Source organism: Meles meles, chromosome 10 (genome assembly GCF_922984935.1).
Source record: "Meles meles chromosome 10, mMelMel3.1 paternal haplotype, whole genome shotgun sequence".
NCBI lineage: Eukaryota > Metazoa > Chordata > Mammalia > Carnivora > Mustelidae > Meles > Meles meles.
The window spans coordinates 61,325,505-61,348,181 of NC_060075.1; the positions used below are offsets into that span (position 1 = coordinate 61,325,505).

Below are 22,677 nucleotides of genomic sequence, written 5' to 3' on the forward strand. Positions count from 1 at the left end.
GAAACAAATAAAAGCCAGTTTCTTAAGATATTCTAAAATTAATGCAATTATTTGAATGCTTCATTTTGAGAACTTTTTTTTTAAGGTTTTATTTGTTTATTTCACTGAGAGAGTGAGAGAGCACAAGTAGAGGGAGAAGCAGGTTCTCCGCTGAGTAGGGAGCCCAGTGCAGCAGTCATTCCTTGGATCCTGAGTTCATGACCTGAGATCATTCCCAGGACCCTGAGATCATGACCTGAGCCAGAGGCAGATGCTAAACCATCTGAGCCACCCCAGCGCCCCTTCAAGAAATACTAGCATTTGTGTACAGATAGGCACAAAAGTCCATAACTGAAGAGGAAGAGGTAAGGAAAAAATTTATAAAGGGGGAGAAATTGGGACTGTCTGGCAATCCCTGACATCCAAAAGAAAAGGGTGAGAGTTATTTGAAATAGAAGTTGAACTCCCTTCATTTATTCCAGCCTCCTACTGAAAATTTGAGGGTTAGATAGATTATACTTCTTTATCTTAGACTAGTCTATGTTCTCTTCAAGTTTTTAAGGAGTTCTAATGCTGAGCTCCCATCACAGTTCAAGAATCCAGAACACCAGTACTCACTACTCCTGTTCCATCCTTGGAATTCTTTTCTAATATAACATAATGTCATTATTATTTATGATGTTAGCAAGCAACTATTGAGTGCCTGTCCTGTACCAAGCGCAGTGCTAAGAATGTTGGCAATATTCTCACTAGGTATTTTTATTTCATTTTATAGGCAAAGGGACAGGTGCTTGCAAAGATTAAATATTTTTTCAAGATCGCACAATTAACAACTTAAGGAGTAACAATCTGGACCCAGACTCCTATTATAAAGCTTGCATATTTAATCACTACAAAACTTTACAGAGAAGAGTATAGAGTAGAGCTTTACAAAATGTTGTAGAAATATTCAAGGGTCACAGGAGAAATTTTGTTGATAAGTCCTATTAAGTTTTTTTTGAGGTTGTTAATTTTAAAAAAATCTATGTTGCTTTGAAGATATAGCATTGGAATCCATTTCTTTCTTTTTTTCCACATTTACGCCCTCACCCTCACTGTGCTCATGTCCTAGTTCTTAAGTACAATAAGGGACTGGAACTAAAAAGTTTGCTGTTTCAGGATAAATATCATAGTTTTACTTTGACATAGATATCAGCCAGAGTTTCTAGTTGCAAACAACAGAATCATGCCTTGCTTGTGTAAGAAAAAAAGAAATGTATATAATATTAGTAGCCCCAAGGTGTCTTCAGAAGACAGAGGATCAGGCTTAAAGGCCACTCAGCCAGAATCCACACACAAAGTAATCACCAGACTTATCCATAGGGAACTTCACTGTCATTGCTTCTGTGCTGGAGTATAATACTTTAACATAGAGGTATTAGAGATAGGATACTACCTCTGGGACTTCTGATACTACTCCTTCAGAGAACAGAGTATCTTCCTGCCATCCTGGCCAGAAGCATTTCTTGTCGTACCTCCTCCTTCAAGCCTCTGATTTCCAACCTGAAGTCTCACATCTGTGCACCTGTTTGGCAAGGCATAGGTCACATGCCGGTGGATCACTGTCTAATCGGTCACATTCTGATGGGTCACACTCTGATGCATCAGACACTGATGGATCCCATGCTGATAGTTCACATGCTGACCCCAAAGGAGGCAGAGGGAGTGAGCTTCTGCCTTCCACTGAAGTAGAATTTTTATTTATTTTCATGAAACCTTCCTTAAAAAGTGTTGGGCAGAATTTGCAAGGACGGGGATAGAGCTGGAGAGATTCTGCTAAGCAAAATAAGTCAGTCAGAGAAAGACAAATAGCATATGATTTCTTTCATATGTGGAACTTAAGAAACAAAACAGATGAGCAAAAGAAACATTCTCCACTACAGAGAACAAACTGGTTACCAAGGGGGAAGTGGGCGCGAGGGGTGGGGGAAATAGGTGATGGGGACTGAGGAGGGCACTTGTTTTGAAGAGTACCAGGTGATGTACGGAAGTGTTGAATCCCTATATAGTACACCTGAAGCTAATATTATACTGTATGTTAACTGGAATTTAAAAAGAAAAAAACTAAAAAAAAATCCCACTCCTGATGAAACAAAGGACAAATGTCTTCAACACCTAATAATCGAAACAATATAATAAGGGAAAAAGTTAATCAAAAGTTATTTGCAACATCTATAACCTCTATCTCATTTTTATTCCAATATTCATGTTATCTGTATCATATCTGTCTTTCTCTTAATTGAATATTTGCTAGTAACCTATATACATTGCCCTTTTATTACTATTTGCTTGTAACTTATATACATTGTACTTTATTACTATTGTTCTACTTAATAAAACTTATCAGAGATCCTCTTCACTTCCCTCCTACAAATACAGTTGAAACATTAACTAAATTTCATTCAGTATAAGGTCTACTTATATCTTAGAGTTTACCAAGCTTTAGCATGTATCATATTATTTGATCTTTGTGATAATCCAGTGAAGCAAACAGAATATATGACATTCTTTTCACTTTACAGATAAAGAAACTAGATTTTGGAGAGAGCATAAGATTTCTGAACACCAAAACTCTGATTATGTTCTCCAGGACTGTAGAAAATATTTCAGTGGGGGGCCAACAGCCCTTCACCTAAGTCCAAACTCTTTAATGTGGTTTATAAAATCATGTGTTTATGTACCTGTTTACCCTTTGACACTACCTGCCCTTTCCTTCATACTCCATGAAATTCTATGCCAAATTGAACAATTTCTGGGTCATTTTAAGCATCAGGATTTATCTCACCTTTCACTGTACCTTTGTACATACTGTTCTATCTGAAACCACTGTCACCTACCTGTTGACCTGGCTGAGACTCATTCTTTAGGTTGTTGCTGACACGTTGCTGTTCTTATCAGCAAAAAAAAGAAAAAAGTAGGAGGAAGCTTTTGGAGGTGATATATATGTTTATGGAATGTATTGTGGTGATGGTTCCATGGGTATATACTTATCTCCAAATTCATCAAATTCTATACATTAAATATATATAGCTTTTTGTATATCAATCATACTTCAGTAAAATTGTTCTAAAAAAAGAAAAAGTTGACAGATTTTAAAAAGTTAGCAACAGTTTAAAGTTTTATGACACAATATGGTATAAGTCAAACAATTCTGCAGACCAGATTCAGCCATCTGGACAACAACTGATGACTTTTGCTCTCTGAAGAGATTATATATGAGATTCCAAAGAAAGAGAAAGATTTTAGGGGTCAAGAAAGAGAGGAGAGAGGTTCTGCTGGCCCAGGCAGAGGAAAGGGTTACTGTGGCAGGTCCCAAGAACAGTGTGGAACCACAAATGGCTCCCTGGAAGAGTCCCAAGGAGATGGTATGACATCCTCAAATGGAGGAGCTGTGAAGGTATCTTCCATCTCCAAGGGAAGAGCTGGGAGGCAGCCCTAGGACAAGTCTCGGCAAGTTTCCCTCAGTCCCACAGGTGCATGGCATCAGAAGGCCAGCTTATATAACACGAATAATAATGGCAATATAACACACTGAGAATGAGAGGCTATTTTCACATTTTCCTGGCTATTTGACAAACTTCAGAGAGGAAATTGGCCCTCAAAACATGTGAGATAAAAAAAAAAAAAATAAAATAAAAAAAAAAAAACATGTGAGATAGAATTTACTGATAAGATAGAGTAATGGGAACATGGGGGCAGAATTAAGTTGATTAGCAGGAAATTAAAATTATGAAATTTTTGTAGAACATCTACTGTTGTGGATACGCACACACACATACACATATGATAAAAGCTTATTCAAGTGCTTAAAGTTTTCCCAAATAAAAATTTCTCAATTTCAAAGAATTACATGCACATAACTACCAGAGATAAAAAACGGAAACAATTCATAGTAATATATTTCTTTTGTCCTTGACTTAATCCACCTGGGCATATGTTCCCCTAACATACCCATGACCCTACTATTAACATTCTTTTTTTGTGCAGAAAATAATTGCTGTCCTAATGGTGTAATGTTGGTCTTAGCTGTTTCATAATGTTCCAGAAACACTCTAAACTTCCTTTTAGCCAGTTGACTAAGAACTTGAACCTTTTAGTTCTCACGGGCGAAAAGCCAATGAAGATTTTTATGAAACAATTTAAGTCATGTTAACTCCTCACCACATCACAAGCCTTGTATTTTCTCAGCTGTTTTATATTTCCCAATTTAAAATCTATGTGGAAAGTCAGTCTTATGTAATACATAGAAGTATAATCAGTGACTTAACCAAAGTCCTCCGGCTAATCATTTTCCTCGTTCATATATATCTAGATAGACACACATACAGACAAACTTAGAAGGTTCAGTTTACCAATGCTACATGTAGAACTGTGTGGAAGAGCTGCAGTAAATCAGAACAGTTGAAACTTTGGGGCACATCAGCGTTGAACATGGCTGTATATATTAAGCCTCAGTATACATGTTTCCATGTGTTATAATTTCACCTACTCTAACAGAACGTATTGAAATTTGTGAACAAGGTCACTGTCCTTGTTTTAATGTATGTGATTTGATATGAAGAATAGCAATGATTTCTATAAATGTTAATTAGTTGAAAAAACATTAATGGACGATATTTTTAGATACAATTCCATCAACACATTTTCCTCCTATTTAGGAATATCCTTGTCAGTTAGTGTGATTTCCAATTTTATATTTTTTCAAATAGATGACCCTAGGGAGCTCAGTTAAAATGATGGAGGGATAAATATCCAACATTTCCCAGGATGAGGAGAAAATAAGGATGACACTTAAGTAATTTTGATCAGTGTTATTTGACAAGAAGCTTCAAATTGTCTAAATACTTCAGATTGTCAGTTGACACATCAAGTTATTCTTTGTCTCGCACCTACTGAAGTAGATGAAGACCGGACATTCTTCCAATGGTCACTACAGTATACCTCCTGGGAACCTAAATGAAGCTTTGTGAAGCACTTTGATCTCATTTATCCCATGGAAAGAAATGTCTTCACATTTCCTATAGCTTCATGATATTTGCCAGGGCCTCAGTGTATGTGAATGCTAAGGACATGCTCTGTAAACTTTAAAGAGATGCCATTCATTTCACTAGAATGTGAATTGTCAACCTACAGTTATGTAATATACAATCTGGACAACTGCATGCATTGGCCAGATCCTCTAGGATGACAAGCTTTTCATTTTGTTACTATATCCTAGCTAATTGCTATTTCAATGTTTTAATGCTAAATATTCTGGCATTTACATATGAACTTTCTCTGAATGTGGCTGAGTCATTGCTACTTTCGATATGTATCCATTATCAGGAGAGAGGAGTATAAGAATGAGGCCAAATCAAAATACATTTTTCCATCTCTAAGAGATTGTGTTGATTTTGTAGGTTATTTTATTTGCTCCTCACTTCAGTTTGTTATTGACTCATCCATTTATCATTACAGGAGAAAATCTTATTATTGTTTTTGTGTATGTCCTTTAACATGGGTGCAGAGAAACTTCAGCCTATAGAAAGAATAAATGTTGCAACTTTTTGGGGGGGCTAATGTTCTTTTTGATACAAATCCCCAAGCAGAGATTATTCGCACATCTGTTGATTTTTTTTTCACGTTGCACACATTTGCACCTTTTTTTTTAATGTTGACTGAATCACTTAATTGTAGAGGAGTGTTCATTTTAATGTAAATTTTACAGTATTACATGAGTGAATGTATGAAAATAGCTTGGAACAGTTTAAATTGGGCAGAATTCTGCTTTGATCATAATGTGCCTCTTCAGCATTAAAATAAACTTGCAACATATGCTGAAAAACGTGTAATAAGTAAGTGCCTCTTGCATGGTGACTTATCTGGAAAAAATAAATCATCAATTTAATAGAATTCAAAATTCATTAAATACTTCTAACAACTAACAATGTGATGGTCTGATTAGTATCTTATGAAAATAAGTAACCTGCACTACATGTTAAATAATCAGAAATATCTGATTTAAAGAATTTTTAAATATTAAAATGGTATCAAATTGTAATTATTTTTAGGAATATTTGAGAATAAAACATTTAGTAGGTAGTTATATAATACTTTATTTTTACAGATGTAATCCTAACTTCTTTTTGCTATTGTACAGATAGCAAAGAGTGAGGCAAATCGATGTCCATTTTTACAGCAAGCAGTAAAAATGAAATTATCAACATTCTAGAATCAGGGTGAAAATAGAAAATAATTAATAATGACAAAGGAGTTTTCAACAAGCAGAGTGGCTAGATAACAACAGTTTTGTCTCTAAAATTTACCTTGATGAGATATTATTAATTAATGGCAGTCATCCAAAGAATCTTCCATTGGTATCCTTGAGAGGATACGGCAAGGACGGACTGTGATATCATGAGCAGAACTGTGACTGAATAACAGTGAACAAATAATTTATATTCTCTGACTTCTTTTCCCCATCTATAAAATGATATCAATAAGAAATGCTTTGGGTTGCAAGTTTAAAAAAATAAAACATCTAACAATGTCTTAAGCACAGTTCTTAAGTACTATGAATGTGGTAAGTCATGGGGAAAAAACCAGAAAACTAAATAGAGACAAATTAATATAAGAAATCTTTCCCTATAAAAGTAATCTATCAATGTTTACCCTTAATCAGAAGGAAAACTTTTGTCACTTTAAGAAATTATCTGTGAAGTCATGAGCCACTTTTTTCCCCCAACTAGTACTCATTGTAAAACAAATTCAAAGGTGAGTCTATCCTTTGGCAACACTTGAAGAAGGCTATCAGGAAAGATTCAAGTGTACTTAATACAGTACATTATTACTAATTCAACATTTGCTTATTGATTGTTTGTTCTATGCCAGGTTGTGCATTTGGGGATCTAAAAAACAAACCAACAACAAACTATAAAGTGACACAGTATACAATTCTTACCCTTAAAGATTTTAAGTGAATTTGAAAATAGTGTTCAGATATACAGATATGTTTTCTCCAAGCAGTCCTCTCTGTAGAGTTTCATGATATCATGCACATCCTGAATCAGACGCATCATATTTTTTACTTCCCAACTTGTCCTCTCCCAACTTAACTCCCTCCACACCATTTTCTCCATATCGATTGGAGACATTGTCATTGGTTCTACCCTCTAACATTCCTCACCTCCCAGGTCCTGGTATTGCCAATTCTGCCTCATAAATAACCTTCCTTCTTCTACACATGGCCTCAACCTTACCTACCTCTTTGTCGTCTCTTATCTGGATTATTTCAGTGCTTCTTTTGAAATGGTCACCTTGCTTCCGAACCTCATTTCCTCATAAGCCAGATTCCACATGACTCTTTAGATGTTCTTTTTGAAATGCAGTCTCATCACTTCTCTACTTCACTTAGAAATCTTAACTGGCCCCCAATCAGCTACAAAGACAATTCAAGCAAACTAGCAAAGGTTATAAGGCCCTTCATGACTGAGTCCTCATTATCTCATTTCTCACAACCTCTCCTTTTCCTATTTATAAGCCAGAAAAATTGAGATCTTTATAATCATCTTATTTTCATACATGTTTCTCATTTTGGGAGAGCTTCACTCACCCCAACATCCGATAAGTAAAATTGACCTTCAGTATCATCAATTCCAGAAAGACTTTCCATAAATTCTTACTACCCCAATTTTCCCCACCCCAGTCACCATCCATAGAGCTAAACCTTCCATTTTTCAGTTTATACTTTGAATATGTCTATTGTAGCACAAATAATCCTATAGGACTTTTTTTTTTTTTTTTTTTGCAGGTCAGTTTCCTTAAGGATAATATGCTCTTTGAGAAAAGGAACCATAATTTCATTCACACTACTTGGCATATATTGATCTACTGAGCATCTATTTTGTGGTCCATGTAACTGTGTTGTATGAAGTAAATGAATAAATGAACAAATAGAAGTTAAGTAATATTATGAAACAATATGTATGATATAACAAAATAAATATGGAGATCAAATTTAAGCCAGGAAAGTAATAATTCTTGCCAAAATCCCTAATCAGGATGAAAAAAAAAAGAGATAATTAGAAATTCGTAATAGCTGTGTCAAAATGGGGACAATTTTTGTGAGTGGTGTGGAGGCAAAAGCAGACTTGGACTAAAATACCGATAATGTTCAAGCTCAACAGTAAGAAGTCGATTGGTAGACCATTAGACAATGAAATGACCTAAGTGCAAAGTAGCATGTGTCATTTACTTTGTCTTACACTCTGGGAGCCACACTTTGTGAAACTTCGTTTCTGTGATCCCCATGTAAGCTGAGTGCTAAAAAGGTGTTAATGATACTGTGTTTTTGTAACATTTAGCTGTGGGTTGATGACATTAGAGAAGGCAGTATGGAAGAGATAATACCTGAGCCTTAAGGGACTAACAGAATTTAAATAGGAGAGGACAAAACTGCTTCCATGCTTGAGGGCAACAGTCAGCAGAGTAGGGGTAATCAAGTCTACTGAAGGGAACAGAAAAGAGTAGTTTGGACAGGATCTGAGAATTTGCATGAAGGAGTATTGGAAATAAAGTTAAGATTATGAGTTGCTAAATGCCAAGTTTCTTGCTCATTAAGGAATACAAATCAATTAAAAGTGACAGTGAAGGAGAATGACACTACCAAAGTATATCAAGGACAATGAGTCTGGCGGTAGTTAGAACTGGAATTCATGTCACTCAGGTGTCATTTAGCTGCAAGGGAGAGGAAACCAGTTCAACTGGTTAAACTGGTCTTTATTTTATACATTTAAATTTGAAGTGATTTTAAAAGAGACAGAGTGGATTTATTTGCTCAAGTAATGGAAAAATCCATGACTATGGAAATGATGAATCCAAGTGCTCAATTTACAAACCAGAATGACTCCTCCCATGTGGTAGCTAGATGCCCTCTGGAAGTTCCAGACTTATGCTCAGTTCTGAATGTACGGTAAATGAGAACCTCTCCTTTCTGGCGATTATATTAAGAGTCTCTGTTGAGTCTTGCTCATCACTATATACATATTGCACACATACATACATACACAGTCAACACCAAGCCTAGCATAGACATATATGATTTTCATATTTTTCTTTTCTTTTTTGTTTTGACATTTTTGTTTGTGTAATTTTTGAGATTATAATAAGAATGTGGTAAATAGAAAATGTTTTTTTTGGTAATATCACTATTGAGTGTTCTAAGATACCATTACTTTGTCATCACTACTGCTTCTACTTTGGAGATCATAAAGGAATGGCAAAGCAAAATAATTATATTAATTTAATAGCTTAATAAGGAACTTTATTACCATGGGCTGCCACTGGTCTAGTTATAATGAGCTTTGTTCTTCTTACCATTTCAATCCCATTGAATTTTGGTTCTACTATGCCTTACACCTAGAACACCTGAGCATCTTCTCTTCATCCCTGTTCCTTATGGAAATCAGAGCAGTGTGTGTTTTATTTCTGTCCAAAGGTCCACAGTGAGCCTAGTCCTGTCCCAACAAGCCTGCAGAATGCTGACCTAATTTCTCTATGCCCCTTCAGTTCAATGATGTAAATGCTCTTTGCTTCACCCTGTGGAAATTTGGGTTCAGAAGGCTAACATAAATGTTGTAGGTAATGAAGTCTTGGGTCTTTCACTCCAGAGATTTCTGTCTTGTGCCAACCAGCCCCAAACTGTGGAAGACTAACATGTTCGCTTTCAAGAAAGGTGGAATCTCAGGTGTTTCACCTCTTGACAATGATGTACATTTCCCTAATAAAATCTTCTCTTCTCAGCCACGTTCTCCCTAGACCCCTGCTTTCTAATTCTTTCTTACTGTTCTCATTTCCTGGCTTCCAAATCTCTTCTTTTTTATTGATAATCCATGCAGAACAGATTCTTTTTACTTACAACTCAAATTAGCATTCTTTATGAATCTGTTTAGTCCTAAATGCTAGTTTCAATTATTTCTTGAGGAAAAAGGAAAGAACTGAATAGATGTAGAGTTGGGCTGTGAAACACTACTAATAATTCAGTTCTTTGACCCTATCCCCATACGCTTGGAGCCCAAAGATAGAAATTTATCATAAGTTCGAAATGAGTTCCTAGACTCCTTTTCCTTGGGCACCTTGGTTTGTTTCAAGCCTGGGGACATTGGTTAGGTGGCCTGCATCGGAGACAAGTTGTGTTTCCTTTCGTAGCATTTGCTAAGTAATACATACCTTCCCACTGATTCAAGGCATACCTGTGAACTTGTTGAACAGAAACCACCGATAACCTTCTTTGAAATGTGTATCTCAGCTATCTAACTACTATTTGAGAAACAAGACCTTTCTAATAACATTTTTCCAATGAACTTGATACTCAGTTTGCATTTTTACCTGACTGAAATTTTGAAAAAATTAATGGAAAGATTCTGCACAAGAGCTTTAAAGTATGTGGCAAAAGTGGCGATCAGTCTAAACACATTAAAATTCTATTTTCCTTTACAAGTGTTTGCTGCAGATGACCCCCACTGATCTTAAATATATTTCTGTATCAGTAACTGAATAGAGGTTTTCCGTACAGCATGTTCTAATGGCACTCTGGCCTTTAGCCAACAAGGCACTGAATAAGGCTATTTTTAAAATACAGAAACTGGGAACAGCTGCAGCAATCAAATTTGATAAAAACAGAGAGGAACTTTGCTTTTTTTTTTACGGTTTGTCCAAGTTTAGACTTCTTTCATAGAACTGCTTTTGTTCTGCTGTATGAAGGGCTACAAGACCAATACAGTGAAGCCCTTTTAAACAAATAACTTTTAAAAGAATATAACTAAATAGAATAATTTTTCTTTGTACCAAGAGTATCAATGCAAAAGTGTTTTAAACTATTTTAAAAAGAATATATCTCTTATAAGAAGAGGTAGGAAAAGAATGAATTATATTAACAAAGTTTGGACTGTAAAAGAGGTTTTGGCTTTCCCTACCCATAAAGCAACTCCTTGAAAGGCGAGATACAGTCCTTAGTTTTCCAATGTTGAAAATCTGCAAGTTTGCATTTGAACTTTTCCTATGTACTCAAGTGTTGTTAGGGACAAAGGTACCCTGAATGTTCCATTTCTGCTTTTCACGTAACTTTTAGTCATGAATGTTGCTGTATTTTCTAAAAGTTGGATTAATATCAGTGCAGTTCTTTACAAAGATAAAATGACATGCTTCTTAAAATGTAAAGGAAAACTTTCTCACAGAGACCTTTTGTACTTATCTGAATCCCTCAACGTGTCCATATACAAGGGCTTATTCTTTATTTTTTTTTAAATTCAAGCTCTTTGGAAACTCGTCAGTACTTGATTAATAAGCATCATGAGGTGAATAGATACTGAAAATCTCCTATACAGTAGTTGATTGCAAATTCTCTCTTCTAAGTGATTCCATGTGTTGAAAGGATTTCTTTGCTAACTTTGTAATTGACATGACAAAGGATATTGCATTTCTTACAAGTATTTACAAATGAGATTCATTTTAAAGTCCCATCCAAATAAAACTACTTAGGTCAGGGTTAATTCAATTTAGTAATCCAAGACATAATATCATTCTTTTCCTGTAGCCATAAAGTTATAAAATAAGATTATCTTATAAGGCAGAAGAAAGAAAAAAGAGATGATCTTATAAGGCAGAAGAAAATAAAAATAGAAAAATCTAGGTATACACTAAGCCATACTAACTTGTCAACAGGTAGCCTCTTAGATATGATGGTCCATCTGTCTATAGTCTATTATAAGCTTGAAAAAAAGAAAGAACAAATTAAGCAGAATCTTCTGTGACTTGAATCATTCTTTACTAGAGGCCCTGATGAGTCATGAGTGGCTCTTCTTTAAATGGTGAAGCAATGATCCTATTAAGTGTGTTGTTAAAACTTGATACCATGAGAGTTCCCCTCCCAGTTCTGCTCTCATGTCCTGTTCTCAGCTGAGAGGGGGTCCTCAGTCCTGCATAACAGCAAAACTCCTTGAACACACATACTGTTCTAAACAGTGCCTGTGGCATTCCTGTTGTGCAAAGCCCTGAAGCCAGAAGGTTTTCAAGGATTCTCTGGCAGCATACCAGATTGAAGGAGATAATCCTATATTTTACCAATACCAAAAAGTTCCAAATGAAGGTTACTGGGATTTAATTTTATTTAGTCATGTGTAACCTCTTTTCTGAAGACTGAAGACTGGAGACTAAGATGTCTTTCTGAGCAGTAGGGCTTTATGCAAATGATTGGGAAAAGCACAGTAACCCCAGTATACTGGAATCTTTCAATCACTTGTTAACAGTACGATATTTATATGTAACTGGGATGAGCTAGATGTAAAAACCAGCTCTGTTATATGGTAAATAACTGTGCTTCATTACTGTATTTTGTCCTTATTTTAATTTTCACTTAGGTTTTAACTGAGGGCAAATGCATTACCACATTCTTAAAATTTTATTGTTTTTCACAAGTGTTTCTCATACTTCGTTGAAACTAAAATAAAGGACAGAAAAACATGCCATTAGATTTTATAATATATGTCAAGAAAATAACATTTTCATAGTGCTTCTGGAAACTGAATGTGAAGACTACATAGTCATATGTAAAATCATATTGGCACTGCCTTCTAATAAGTTGAGTTTGAATTGGGGTGGTTTCTTTTTTTGGGGGGGGGTGGTTTCTTTTTAATCGTTGCCGCTGTTTAATTCTTGGAAGAACGGCAGTTGGTCATCTCCCTGGTGACTTCACCCTTTTAGCACGCATCAGTGTTGGGGCACAGGACGCCCCTCCAGAAGCTATTCAGAATTTGCTGACATCGGCCATCATTCACGAGCACTTGCTTTGTTTAGTGATGGTGCTGATATGAGGAGAAACGTGAAGTAGCTCGGTTTATGGAAGAGGGCAGAGGAGGCATGGTGCTGTGAAAACATTCCCCCACACACTAATGGCCCATTCACACAGAAAACAAGCCACAGCCTTCAGTCCCTCCACAAAGCTTCACAAGAACAAACTGACTCAAGAACTCAGAAGCAGCAGCAGTGTTCAGAATCACTGCTAGCCTGTGCTCCCAACCTCTCTGCTTACATTTACTCATAATATACATTGTCAGGCAGCAGTACATTGCTATGGGAAGTCTTTAAGCTGATTCTCTCTGGGCCTTGTGAATGAAATGCTTACAATTTCTTGGGTTGTGTGCCCCCCGGGGTCAAGATCTCTTTTCAAGTATGCCATGTAACAAAGCGATTTGCCCTCCCTGAATCACTTTGGTCCCAATAAGGGAGTTTGTTGACAATATGCCACACTGTGATTTCTGTTCTTTACTTTTTTTGGATCCATTTAGGGAAGTTCAGAATTTTAGAATGAAAATACATAAAGTTATAGTCAGCTCTGGCTGGTTGTTTTCAAAAACCAGATGGCTTTAAAAGAGATGATCAAATCCATTCTTTAAAAATCATTTTTAAAAGCAGGCATGTGATTCTACTATATATATATATACATATATATATATGTATATATATATATACATATATATATGTATATATATATATGTATATACATATATATATATATTTCTGTATGTGTACCTTAACCCCTTATTTTTCAGAGTTTTTAAAGGGAATGGGGTATTTCATACTGCTAGATTTTCCAAAAACTCTAGTTAATCCATTTATGTACCAGACTGTAATTTTCTAAGTTTTTTTTTCATTTTAACCAATTTGGATGGAAATTATTCCAAAACGCATTTTGCATTTTATAGACTTCTTACAAGATTCTTCAGAGTATAATTCACACATGACCTGGAATAGTCATTGTGAATGAGAGTTTTTTGTACTGTATTTTAATTCAGTGAAAACATCTGAAATGATTTACTGGAAGGATTATTGATGATACTATTCATGTTGTTGTTGTTTTTCTCTTCCATCTCTGATAACATTTAATGGTCCTTACTGTCAACATGGAATTTGGAGTCAAGTATACCTAGGTTAAAAACCAGATTTGTGAAGGCTTGGGCAAGCAACATAGTTTTCTCATCAATAAAATGAAGAGAATAATATCAGCTTCTAAGGATTATTGGGAGTCTTAAATGAAAAAAATGCCTGTACATTCCTGAGCAGAGAGCCTGCCCATAGTAGGTATAGGGTGTATGCATTAACTCTCCCCCTTACCCTGATAGACCTATAATTGCATGGTATATAACCTTAGGTGCTGGGGCACCTGGGTGGCTCAGTGGGTTAAGCCTCTGCCTTCAGCTCAGGTCTTGATCTCAGGGTCCTGGGATTGAGCCCCGCATCGGGCTCTCTACTCAGCAGGGAGCCTGTTTCCCCCTCTTTCCCTTCCTGCCTCTCTGCCTACTTGTGATTTATCTCTCAGTGTTAAATAAATTTTTAAAAAATTAAAAAAAAACAAACTTTAGGTGCTGAAAGTCTTCTTGAATGCTTACATACTTGTGCTGTGAAACAAAGTCCTTATTAATAAACTGTTGCTTTAGTTCTCTTCAATCACCCCATTTTCTTATTTGCATTTTCTAATTTATGGTGGTCAGGGAAAACAGCCAGTTATGCGTTTGAGGAACCATCTGAATAATCAGTGGGACGATAGATGGACATGTTGAGGAAAAATCCTCGAAGTGTTCACTTAGGTGGATGAATTTCATATATATCTCGGTTTCTTAAAAATGTATTCTGGAATCTTCAGGCATGTCTCATATAGATGCTAGCTAAAGGAAGCATCACTAGAAGGCATAAAACTACCCACACTCAGAAGGTGCAACTCCATAGATATTTTGAGCTCGCCCTGGCCAAATAAGGACTTAATTGATGCTGATATAATTAGCAGTTTATGGTGACTACAGAACGTCCATGCTGAGTTGATGAGGGTACCCCAGGACCTGGCCTCCAACCATGTTATAGCATGTGGCTGGACACCATGCACAAGGGAGTATGCCCTGCCCTGCCCCTCCTTCCCTTCCCTTCAGTACACATTATATTCTACGAAATGCTGAAATGCTACAACCCACATTAAGTCTGTGTTTGTAAGGCCTCCTCTTCTGTTCCCTCACATATGGCAGTCTGAAACAATTACATAATGAGACATATTATCAGGGCATAACTGTCAAAAATGAAGAGCCTGAGCTGTGAATAAATATTACCCACTTATTAGCTGTGATGCTCCTGTGTTCTCCAATCTAAACCTTAACCCTGGGTTTTAGATTTTATATTCATACCCCCGATTGCCTGCATAACAAAGTGATGCATCACTAACAGTGTTCAGAAAACAATTTATAAAGTCAAAGGCAAATTAAACTTTAAAGTAGTGTTTCTTATCCTATTTGTGATGTAGTCTGGTGAAATCTACTGACTCTGTTCAGAGCATGTTTTCAAAATTCATAAAAATAAAATGTATAGGATAACGAAGGACACCAATTATATTGAAATACTGTTAAAGAGTCACTGGCCCTGGCGAGGGGGGCGGGCACCTGGGTGGCTCAGTGGGTTAAAGCCTCTGCCTTCAGCTCAGGTCATAATCCCAGGGTCCTGGGATCGAGTCCCACATCGGGCTCTCTGCTCCGCATGGAGCCTGCTTCTTCCTCCTTCTCTGCCTGCCTCTCTGTCTAGTTGTGATTTCTCTCTGTCAAATAAATAAAACATTAAAAAAAAAAAAAGAATCTCATTAACAGGGCCCTAGGAGCCTCTTTAAAAAAAAAAAAAAAAGTCACTGGCCCTGTGTGAAGAATGTTGCCCTAATATGATTCCATTTCTGATTATTTTATTAAGTTTCTTCCCTCTGAAGGACCTCTTCTGGACTTTCTATTTTAAATACGAAAATATCAAATTTGGCAGATTCTCTTGCCTCTATTACCCCCATAGAGCCATTTAGAAAGACATGTTAACTCTTTCAAATATGTACTCTTCTTCCCCTGAACAAAAGCAATCTCTTCCTCAGGATAGATATACCCTTCGGATTACCAGGATGTCAGGGGGGTCTCAAAACTCAGTGGATGACTCTCACAGGTGGAGCTAATTCTCACCTGGATCTCTGTGTCTCGTCCTAATTTGTGCATTCCTGTATAGTACTCCTCCCCCCACCCCAACAGACATTCAAAAAGTCCAAACTGGATATAATGACTGCACATAGTGTTGAACATTAAGGTGCTCATTTCTTTTATAATAAAGTAGTTGGAGACTTCAGTACTTCGTGATTAACAACAAATTGTTGATGAGGAACCTCACAGTACACAAGGGTGGTAAGATCCTATGGTTGGGAACAACTGTTTTACTCAGGGATGCATTCCTGGAAGGACATTATGCCATTCAGGTCACTGTGACACCATTTCACCTTTATCTTGACACTACTAACGTGAAAATTTCAATGGTCTAATTAATTGCTTCTCTTAAGCAGATGTTGGCACTATTCTCTAAAGGTCCAGATAGTGTTTATCTTGGGCTCTGTGGGCTATATGGTCTTCGTTGCATCCACTCCACCACTGTGCTATGAAAATAGACATAGACAAAATAATATAGTCTGCCAGACAAAAATAGTCTGGCAGAACCCCCCCCCCCAAAAAAACCCCCAAATAAACAACAACAGACAACATTTAGACAAAATCCAAATGGAAGAGTGTGGCTGTGCTCCCATCAAAACTAAATTATGAATACTAAAATTTAAATTTCATATATTCTTCAGATGCACAGTCTATAATTCTTTTAAAATTATTTCCATTTTGTAAGTGTGTAAAAACCATTCTTAACCAGCAACCCATACAAAAACAAAGCAGCTGGCCAGACTTGGTCCATGGGCTATAGTTTGCTACTTCAATTCTTATGTATGAAATCTGTAGCCAGGTAGCAAACCAATTAAGCAGGTTCATCAGATTGGTTATGACATCCCAATGGGACCTGCATGTGCAATAATTTTAGCTAGAATATGAAATGAGGAAGTCTTTGATGTTTTTAGATGATGCTACATAGAGAAACAAAATGTGAAATTATATAGATGGAAACTACCTTTGTCTGAAATCAATCAAGATCCAGCTCTCAAAGGCAGTAAGAAAAAAGCATCAGTTTTACACAGACAGTGCAGACTATTATATTAAAAATGTGGAAGTGTTATGGAAGCAAATCTGTACAGCACAAATTTAGGGATTTTTTTTCTTTCTCTTTTTTTTTCTGAACACCTAATTTAAGTAAATGGTATTAATTTATCTTAATTGCAGTTAGCAAATATTCCACTCTTTCTGTGAAGTTCTTTGTATTAAGAACATGAAAATTTGAAAGTCTGTCTTCTAAATCTATAAGAAATATCTTCATTACTGATTATTAATGGTAGAGATTGATTTTCAGGGCATTTTTTTGCAGGGAGAAAAACAAAGACAAATTAAAAGAAAGAAAAAAATCAGAAGGAGGGTGGTAGACAGCAGCAATATGGTGTGGGTATAGACAATCCCTGTGATTCATGGAAAAGTTAGGGCTCACAGATTAACTGTCGTGAGAAAGTGTTTTATTTCTTGTAGAATTGTTCCCATCAACCAGATCATTACAAGATTAGCACAAAATTTCCCCTAGTTAGGAATCCAGCAGTTGCAAAATATGTAATACTTCATATGAACTTCAATGTTGTTGTTGTTGTTGTTTTATAAATATCACCAGACACACATCTGGGGTTTTAGTGCTTGCCACAGTGTAGTTTTCTGGTTGACATATATCTAAGAAATGCGTATATTAACACCCAGGCTATAGAGCCAAGTACATTTTAGTGTGGGCTACAGCTGAAAGAATATGTTTCCATTCCTTGTCCATCTGTTCTTGGCAACATAAATTTAAACTAGAAACACAGAATAAGTTTCATGAGAAATAAGTCTAAATAGGGTTTAGAAGAGCAAGGTGAATGCTCTAAGTTATTATGACTTGTTAATATTTGATTTTGTAGCTAGAATGTTGTGTTGAGTTGGAGAAATCTCACCCTGCAGCTATAGCTTCAAGTTTAAAAAAAAATAATAGTTGTGTGTTGTTTTTGTTTGTTCATTTGTTTATCAGTTCATTAAAAAAAAATACTGTGGCTTGGTCACACTTTCTGTTTTAAGGGCTTATATTCGCCAATGGTCATGAGCCCAACGAACTTTGAGATTTCAGAGTGCTTATTTGCTATACACTTGAACTACACTAAAAATGCATCATCTATGTTTGTGAGCTCCATGCTAAAATGGATTTTAGTGGGGAATGAGGGTTTTCCAAATGGAGTCCATAAAACACACACATGCTTATTTTTCTGCAAGTCCGGCTTCAGCTATGACCAGCTATTATATTAATATCTTGTAAAATCATCGTGTATCACCCACTCTGGGCTCAAATTTCCCTTTTTCTGCTACTAAAATAATATTAAGCTGTTTATTTGCATTTGAAAATACATGGGAATACATGAGAATACTAAAATATAATAAGGCCATATGTGTGCATCTGGAATTTTGCCTCCCTCTCAAGGGTCCAGGGTCCAGGTCCTATCTGAGCTAAATAGGTAAGCTGTGTCAATGCTGTGTGTCAGAGCTGGGCTCTGTGGGATTCCTCTGATTTGAGGGCAACCTCTCCTTTTCGCTGAGCAAAAGTCTTCAGGTTGGGAAGGGACCTTGAAGCTCACACAATCCAGCCTCTCTCCCTATATAAGAAGCATTTATATAATTTTGAAATCTCTTTTTCTTATATGGTTGATTTATCAAATATAACATAGTGATTATGTGTCAAAGTTGTTGGGTTCAAATTTTGGCTCTGGGACTTCCTAGGTATGTTAATATGAATAAATTAGTTAGCTTCTCCAGCGTTCAATTTTTCTGTCTGTAGAAGAGAATAATCATATTTACCTTCAGTTGGTTTTAAAGGGAAGCAAATGAGATGATAAAGTGATTAGTCCAGTGACAGGAACTACTTAGTAAACATTCATCAAGCAAAAGCTATTACTATTAGTGTCTTTCTTCTGTCCTCTGTTAGAAAAAATAATTGTACTGGGCTAATTTTCTAGGTGGCTTCCAAATAGTATTTTAGCAGTATATTTCTTATCATCAGAAAAACATCTCATGAAACTAATACTGTTTCTTGAACTTCTGCACAAAGTTACCTATGACTATGGACAAGTCACTTGATGATTTAGACACTCAATGTTCTTATCTCTAAAATGAGAAACTTTAATGCCATGAGCTCTAGGGTCTTTTGTTCGAGTAATTTAACAAAATCATGTTTGACAGCATATCCTCATACTTTATTTATAGCGTTGAAATGTGTATTTGCTGCCAAATGTATAAACGTTCCATATATACATGTGGAATAACATTAAGTTTGTTGATGTTAAAAACTACTGGTATATTTTTTGGCATTATTTGGCTCTGAATTCATTCTTCCCATTTTGTTTTAGATCAAGCTGACAGCCGATCTTTTCCCACAGCACCTCGAGGTTTAGTTAAACTGAGAGCTTTAGATGTAGGCCATCTTTTTCATTACTTTCAGAATCCAAGGCAAGCTTTCTTTGTCAAGTAGCTTTCATTTTTCATCTTTGTAATATATAATGGCATTAAATTGTGCACATATGGATCTCTACTGTAACTTACAAGGCTTCTGCTTTCTTTCAGATCTGAGTGATCAGCTGCTGGAGGTGGTTGGCTTAGAAGGAGCCATGGAGATGGGACAAATCTACACTGGACTGAAGAGTGCTGGGCGGCGGCTGGCACAGTGCTCCTCTGTGGTCATCAGGTAGTTTTTTCTCTATAATTGAGAAAGGGGGTTGACATGGTATAAGTGCAACCAAATGAAAAGTATCCAAGACTCTGGTAATAACATCTGTCTTATTTGTGTTTCAAATTACCAGTAATTAATACTGATATATTTCCACATAATGGGAATTGGCAGATATTACAAAGTTTTGGTTGGCTATTACTTATCAGGTTTGAAATTTGATGTTCTCGTAGTCAGACCGTGAATACAAATCTAACATATAAACTTCAGCCCCTGTAAATGGTTCCCACACAGTTCAGTTTGCTGAAGCATAGAAGGATCTACTGGGTACATTGCCCAATGGAAACACTGTTGAGGCACCATTAACTTAAATTCTTTCATAGACTAAAGTGCACCATTGTTTTTATAAAATTAAATAATCCATTTATTGTGAAGTAAGATTTTATATGTGTATTCAATTTAAACCTTTTTAAGAAACCTTTTTCCAAGAATAAATGAAATAAGATGGAATCGGGAGGGAGACAAACCATAAGAGACTCTTAATCTCACAAAACAAACTGAGGGTTGCGGGGAGGAGGGTAGAGAGAGGGTGGTGGGGTTATAGACATTGGCGGAGGGTATGCTCTATGGTGAGTATTGTGAAGTGTATAAACCTGGCGATTCACACACCTGTACCCCTGGGACTAATAATACATTATATGTTTATAAAAAAAATTTAAAAATTATATTAAAAAAAACACATTTCCAGAATTTTACCTTTAGGGAAAAAAAGTCTACTTTGACCCAACAGTAAAACCATTGGGTTTATAGCACAGATATAGTTGGTGTTACTTGTGTGAAAATGTTGATATTGGGCAATCTGAGACATCAAACACCTTTCCATCAGGTTTGCAATGTAGGTTTTCATGAAAACAAGGAGGCTCTTTTGGCTATAGCAATTCCAATTATATCACTAAACATAAGAGCCCCAAAATAAATAAAAATAATTAAATAATTTTAAAACCATAAACCCTGTATTTTTCTTTTGGCATCCATAATGTTTTTTTAATCATCACATTTACCAGGAAGCTCTTAATATTTCTGTGAGGAAGGTACCCTTCAGGGTACTCATTCATAGTCAAGAACTGAAGTCCCTTTCAGAAGAGATCAATTCAGAGCCAGCTTTTACCATATTTGCATTCCCTGGTCTCATCATCTTATATCTTACATATAGTCTGTTGTGTAAAGTATTTCAGTGTTATACTTAAAATGAAATATTTTCCCGCAGGACTAGCAAGTCTCTGCCAATGCAGATCGATGGGGAACCGTGGATGCAGACCCCGTGCACAGTGAGTACAGAGCAGTTGAAAGGCTATGTCACTTCATTTTTGCTTTCCAAATATCCTGTACATCTATAGCTAACTAATCACATACTCCTATAATTAAATAACCACAATACCTAAGCTTTTGATCTATCACCGAGTACCTTTTCCTTTTTATTACTGATGTGACAGAGCTACTGTTTTCAGGTTTGGGGCATTATATGCCCTTGGCAATGATTTAACCTTTGAATGTTTGTGTTAGTCTAAGTGCAGCTTTTAGATATCATAGATCAATTATAAACTCTGGAACTAATCAAAATTTTAAAAATGGTTTAAATCTTTCTTGTACTTGTTTCAGATCTATCTCCTTATGAGAAAATTTTTATGCACCTTCAGACATGAGTCTCCCTGAATCATTATCCATCTGTTCTTTTACCTCCATTTGGGGATTTGAGGGCATCCCTCTTTGTAGAAAACTCGCCCATCATTGTTTTCTCCAGAATAAGATATGATTTAAGTCAGACATTTAGACGCCCCCCACAAAATTCCAATTTCCATTTGTAGAGTGAATCATTTGATTTACATGTTAAAAGTTCACCTTGGCTGCTTTGTAGAGAATGGATTATACTGAGTAGCCCCTGGGACAGAGTCTAACAGAGTAGTCTGGGCTTGAGCACAGATAGTGACAGAGAAAAGGATAAATTTGAGCTACTTTCTGGAATGGGACAAGAAGAATTTGCTATTGAGTTCCCTCGGGGCTGAGAGATAGAGATGAATCCAGGTTAGCTCTTACATGTGAATGATGATGCATTTACTGCGTAGTTAAGATCGGGAGGGCAACCAGTTAGGGAGTGAACAGGGGGTCTTAATCTTAGACTGGTATGAGCATTGTGCTAAGTGCTGGTGTTATACGTAAGTTTGTTTTGTTTTCTTTTGTTTTAAGTTGAGATAAAGTTGACATACAAGATTGTATTGGTGTATTAAATAGTCACATATACATTAAATAATGGATCGCATCATTTTTCAGATGGAGAAAACAGTGGCTTTGGAAGGTTCCATAACTTACTCAAGGTCAGATATGTAACAGAAATGGAACTCAAACCCAGGACTCTTTAAGGCCCCTTCTCTTGACCACTAATTTAAACAGATTTAGCTCCAGATTCCAACCAGTGCAGTGTAGCATGTAAAAGGGAACTTTTAATTTTACCTTTCCAGTGGTTTTATGCTAAAGTTATTGGCTTCCTCTTTGTGTACAGCAGAGAGATACCACCTTTTGTTTATTCCTAGCATATTCTTTTTAGTACATTCCCAGTATATTGTTTTAGCTCTTTGAACACCAAGTTTGCAAATCTGTTAATTCTCTAATAATCATGTAAAAGAGACTTGTTTTAAAGATCTGTTGATTGCCTACTTCCTGTGCTTTCTGCTGTCTGTGCTTGGTTCCAAATAGCTTTAAACGGATTCCTGTTCTCTCTTTTCCAGCGTGTAGATACTCACACCTTGTCTGTTATTCTTCATGCTCCCAATGACACTTCTGAGTTCACTTTTGTACTCACACCGACGTTGAAAGTGTTGTTACTGTTGCTACAAGAGGTGACGGCGATGGTGGTGGTGGTGATGGTGTGTTAAGGCACTGGTGATGTGTGCTGGTGCTGGTGGT

At 36.3% G+C, this 22,677-nt stretch overlaps 1 protein-coding gene across 3 annotated transcripts in view; it reads left to right on the forward strand.

The window, feature by feature from the left end:
• Positions 1–22,677, forward strand: part of DGKB (diacylglycerol kinase beta) — a 684,789-nt gene that overhangs the window by 628,586 nt on the left and 33,526 nt on the right. For all 3 annotated transcript variants that reach the window (XM_046021573.1, XM_046021575.1, XM_046021574.1), the window contains 2 exons: positions 19,614–19,734; positions 20,984–21,044. In XM_046021573.1, coding sequence (XP_045877529.1) covers positions 19,614–19,734; positions 20,984–21,044 — 182 coding nt within the window. The remainder of the gene's footprint in view (positions 1–19,613; positions 19,735–20,983; positions 21,045–22,677) is intronic.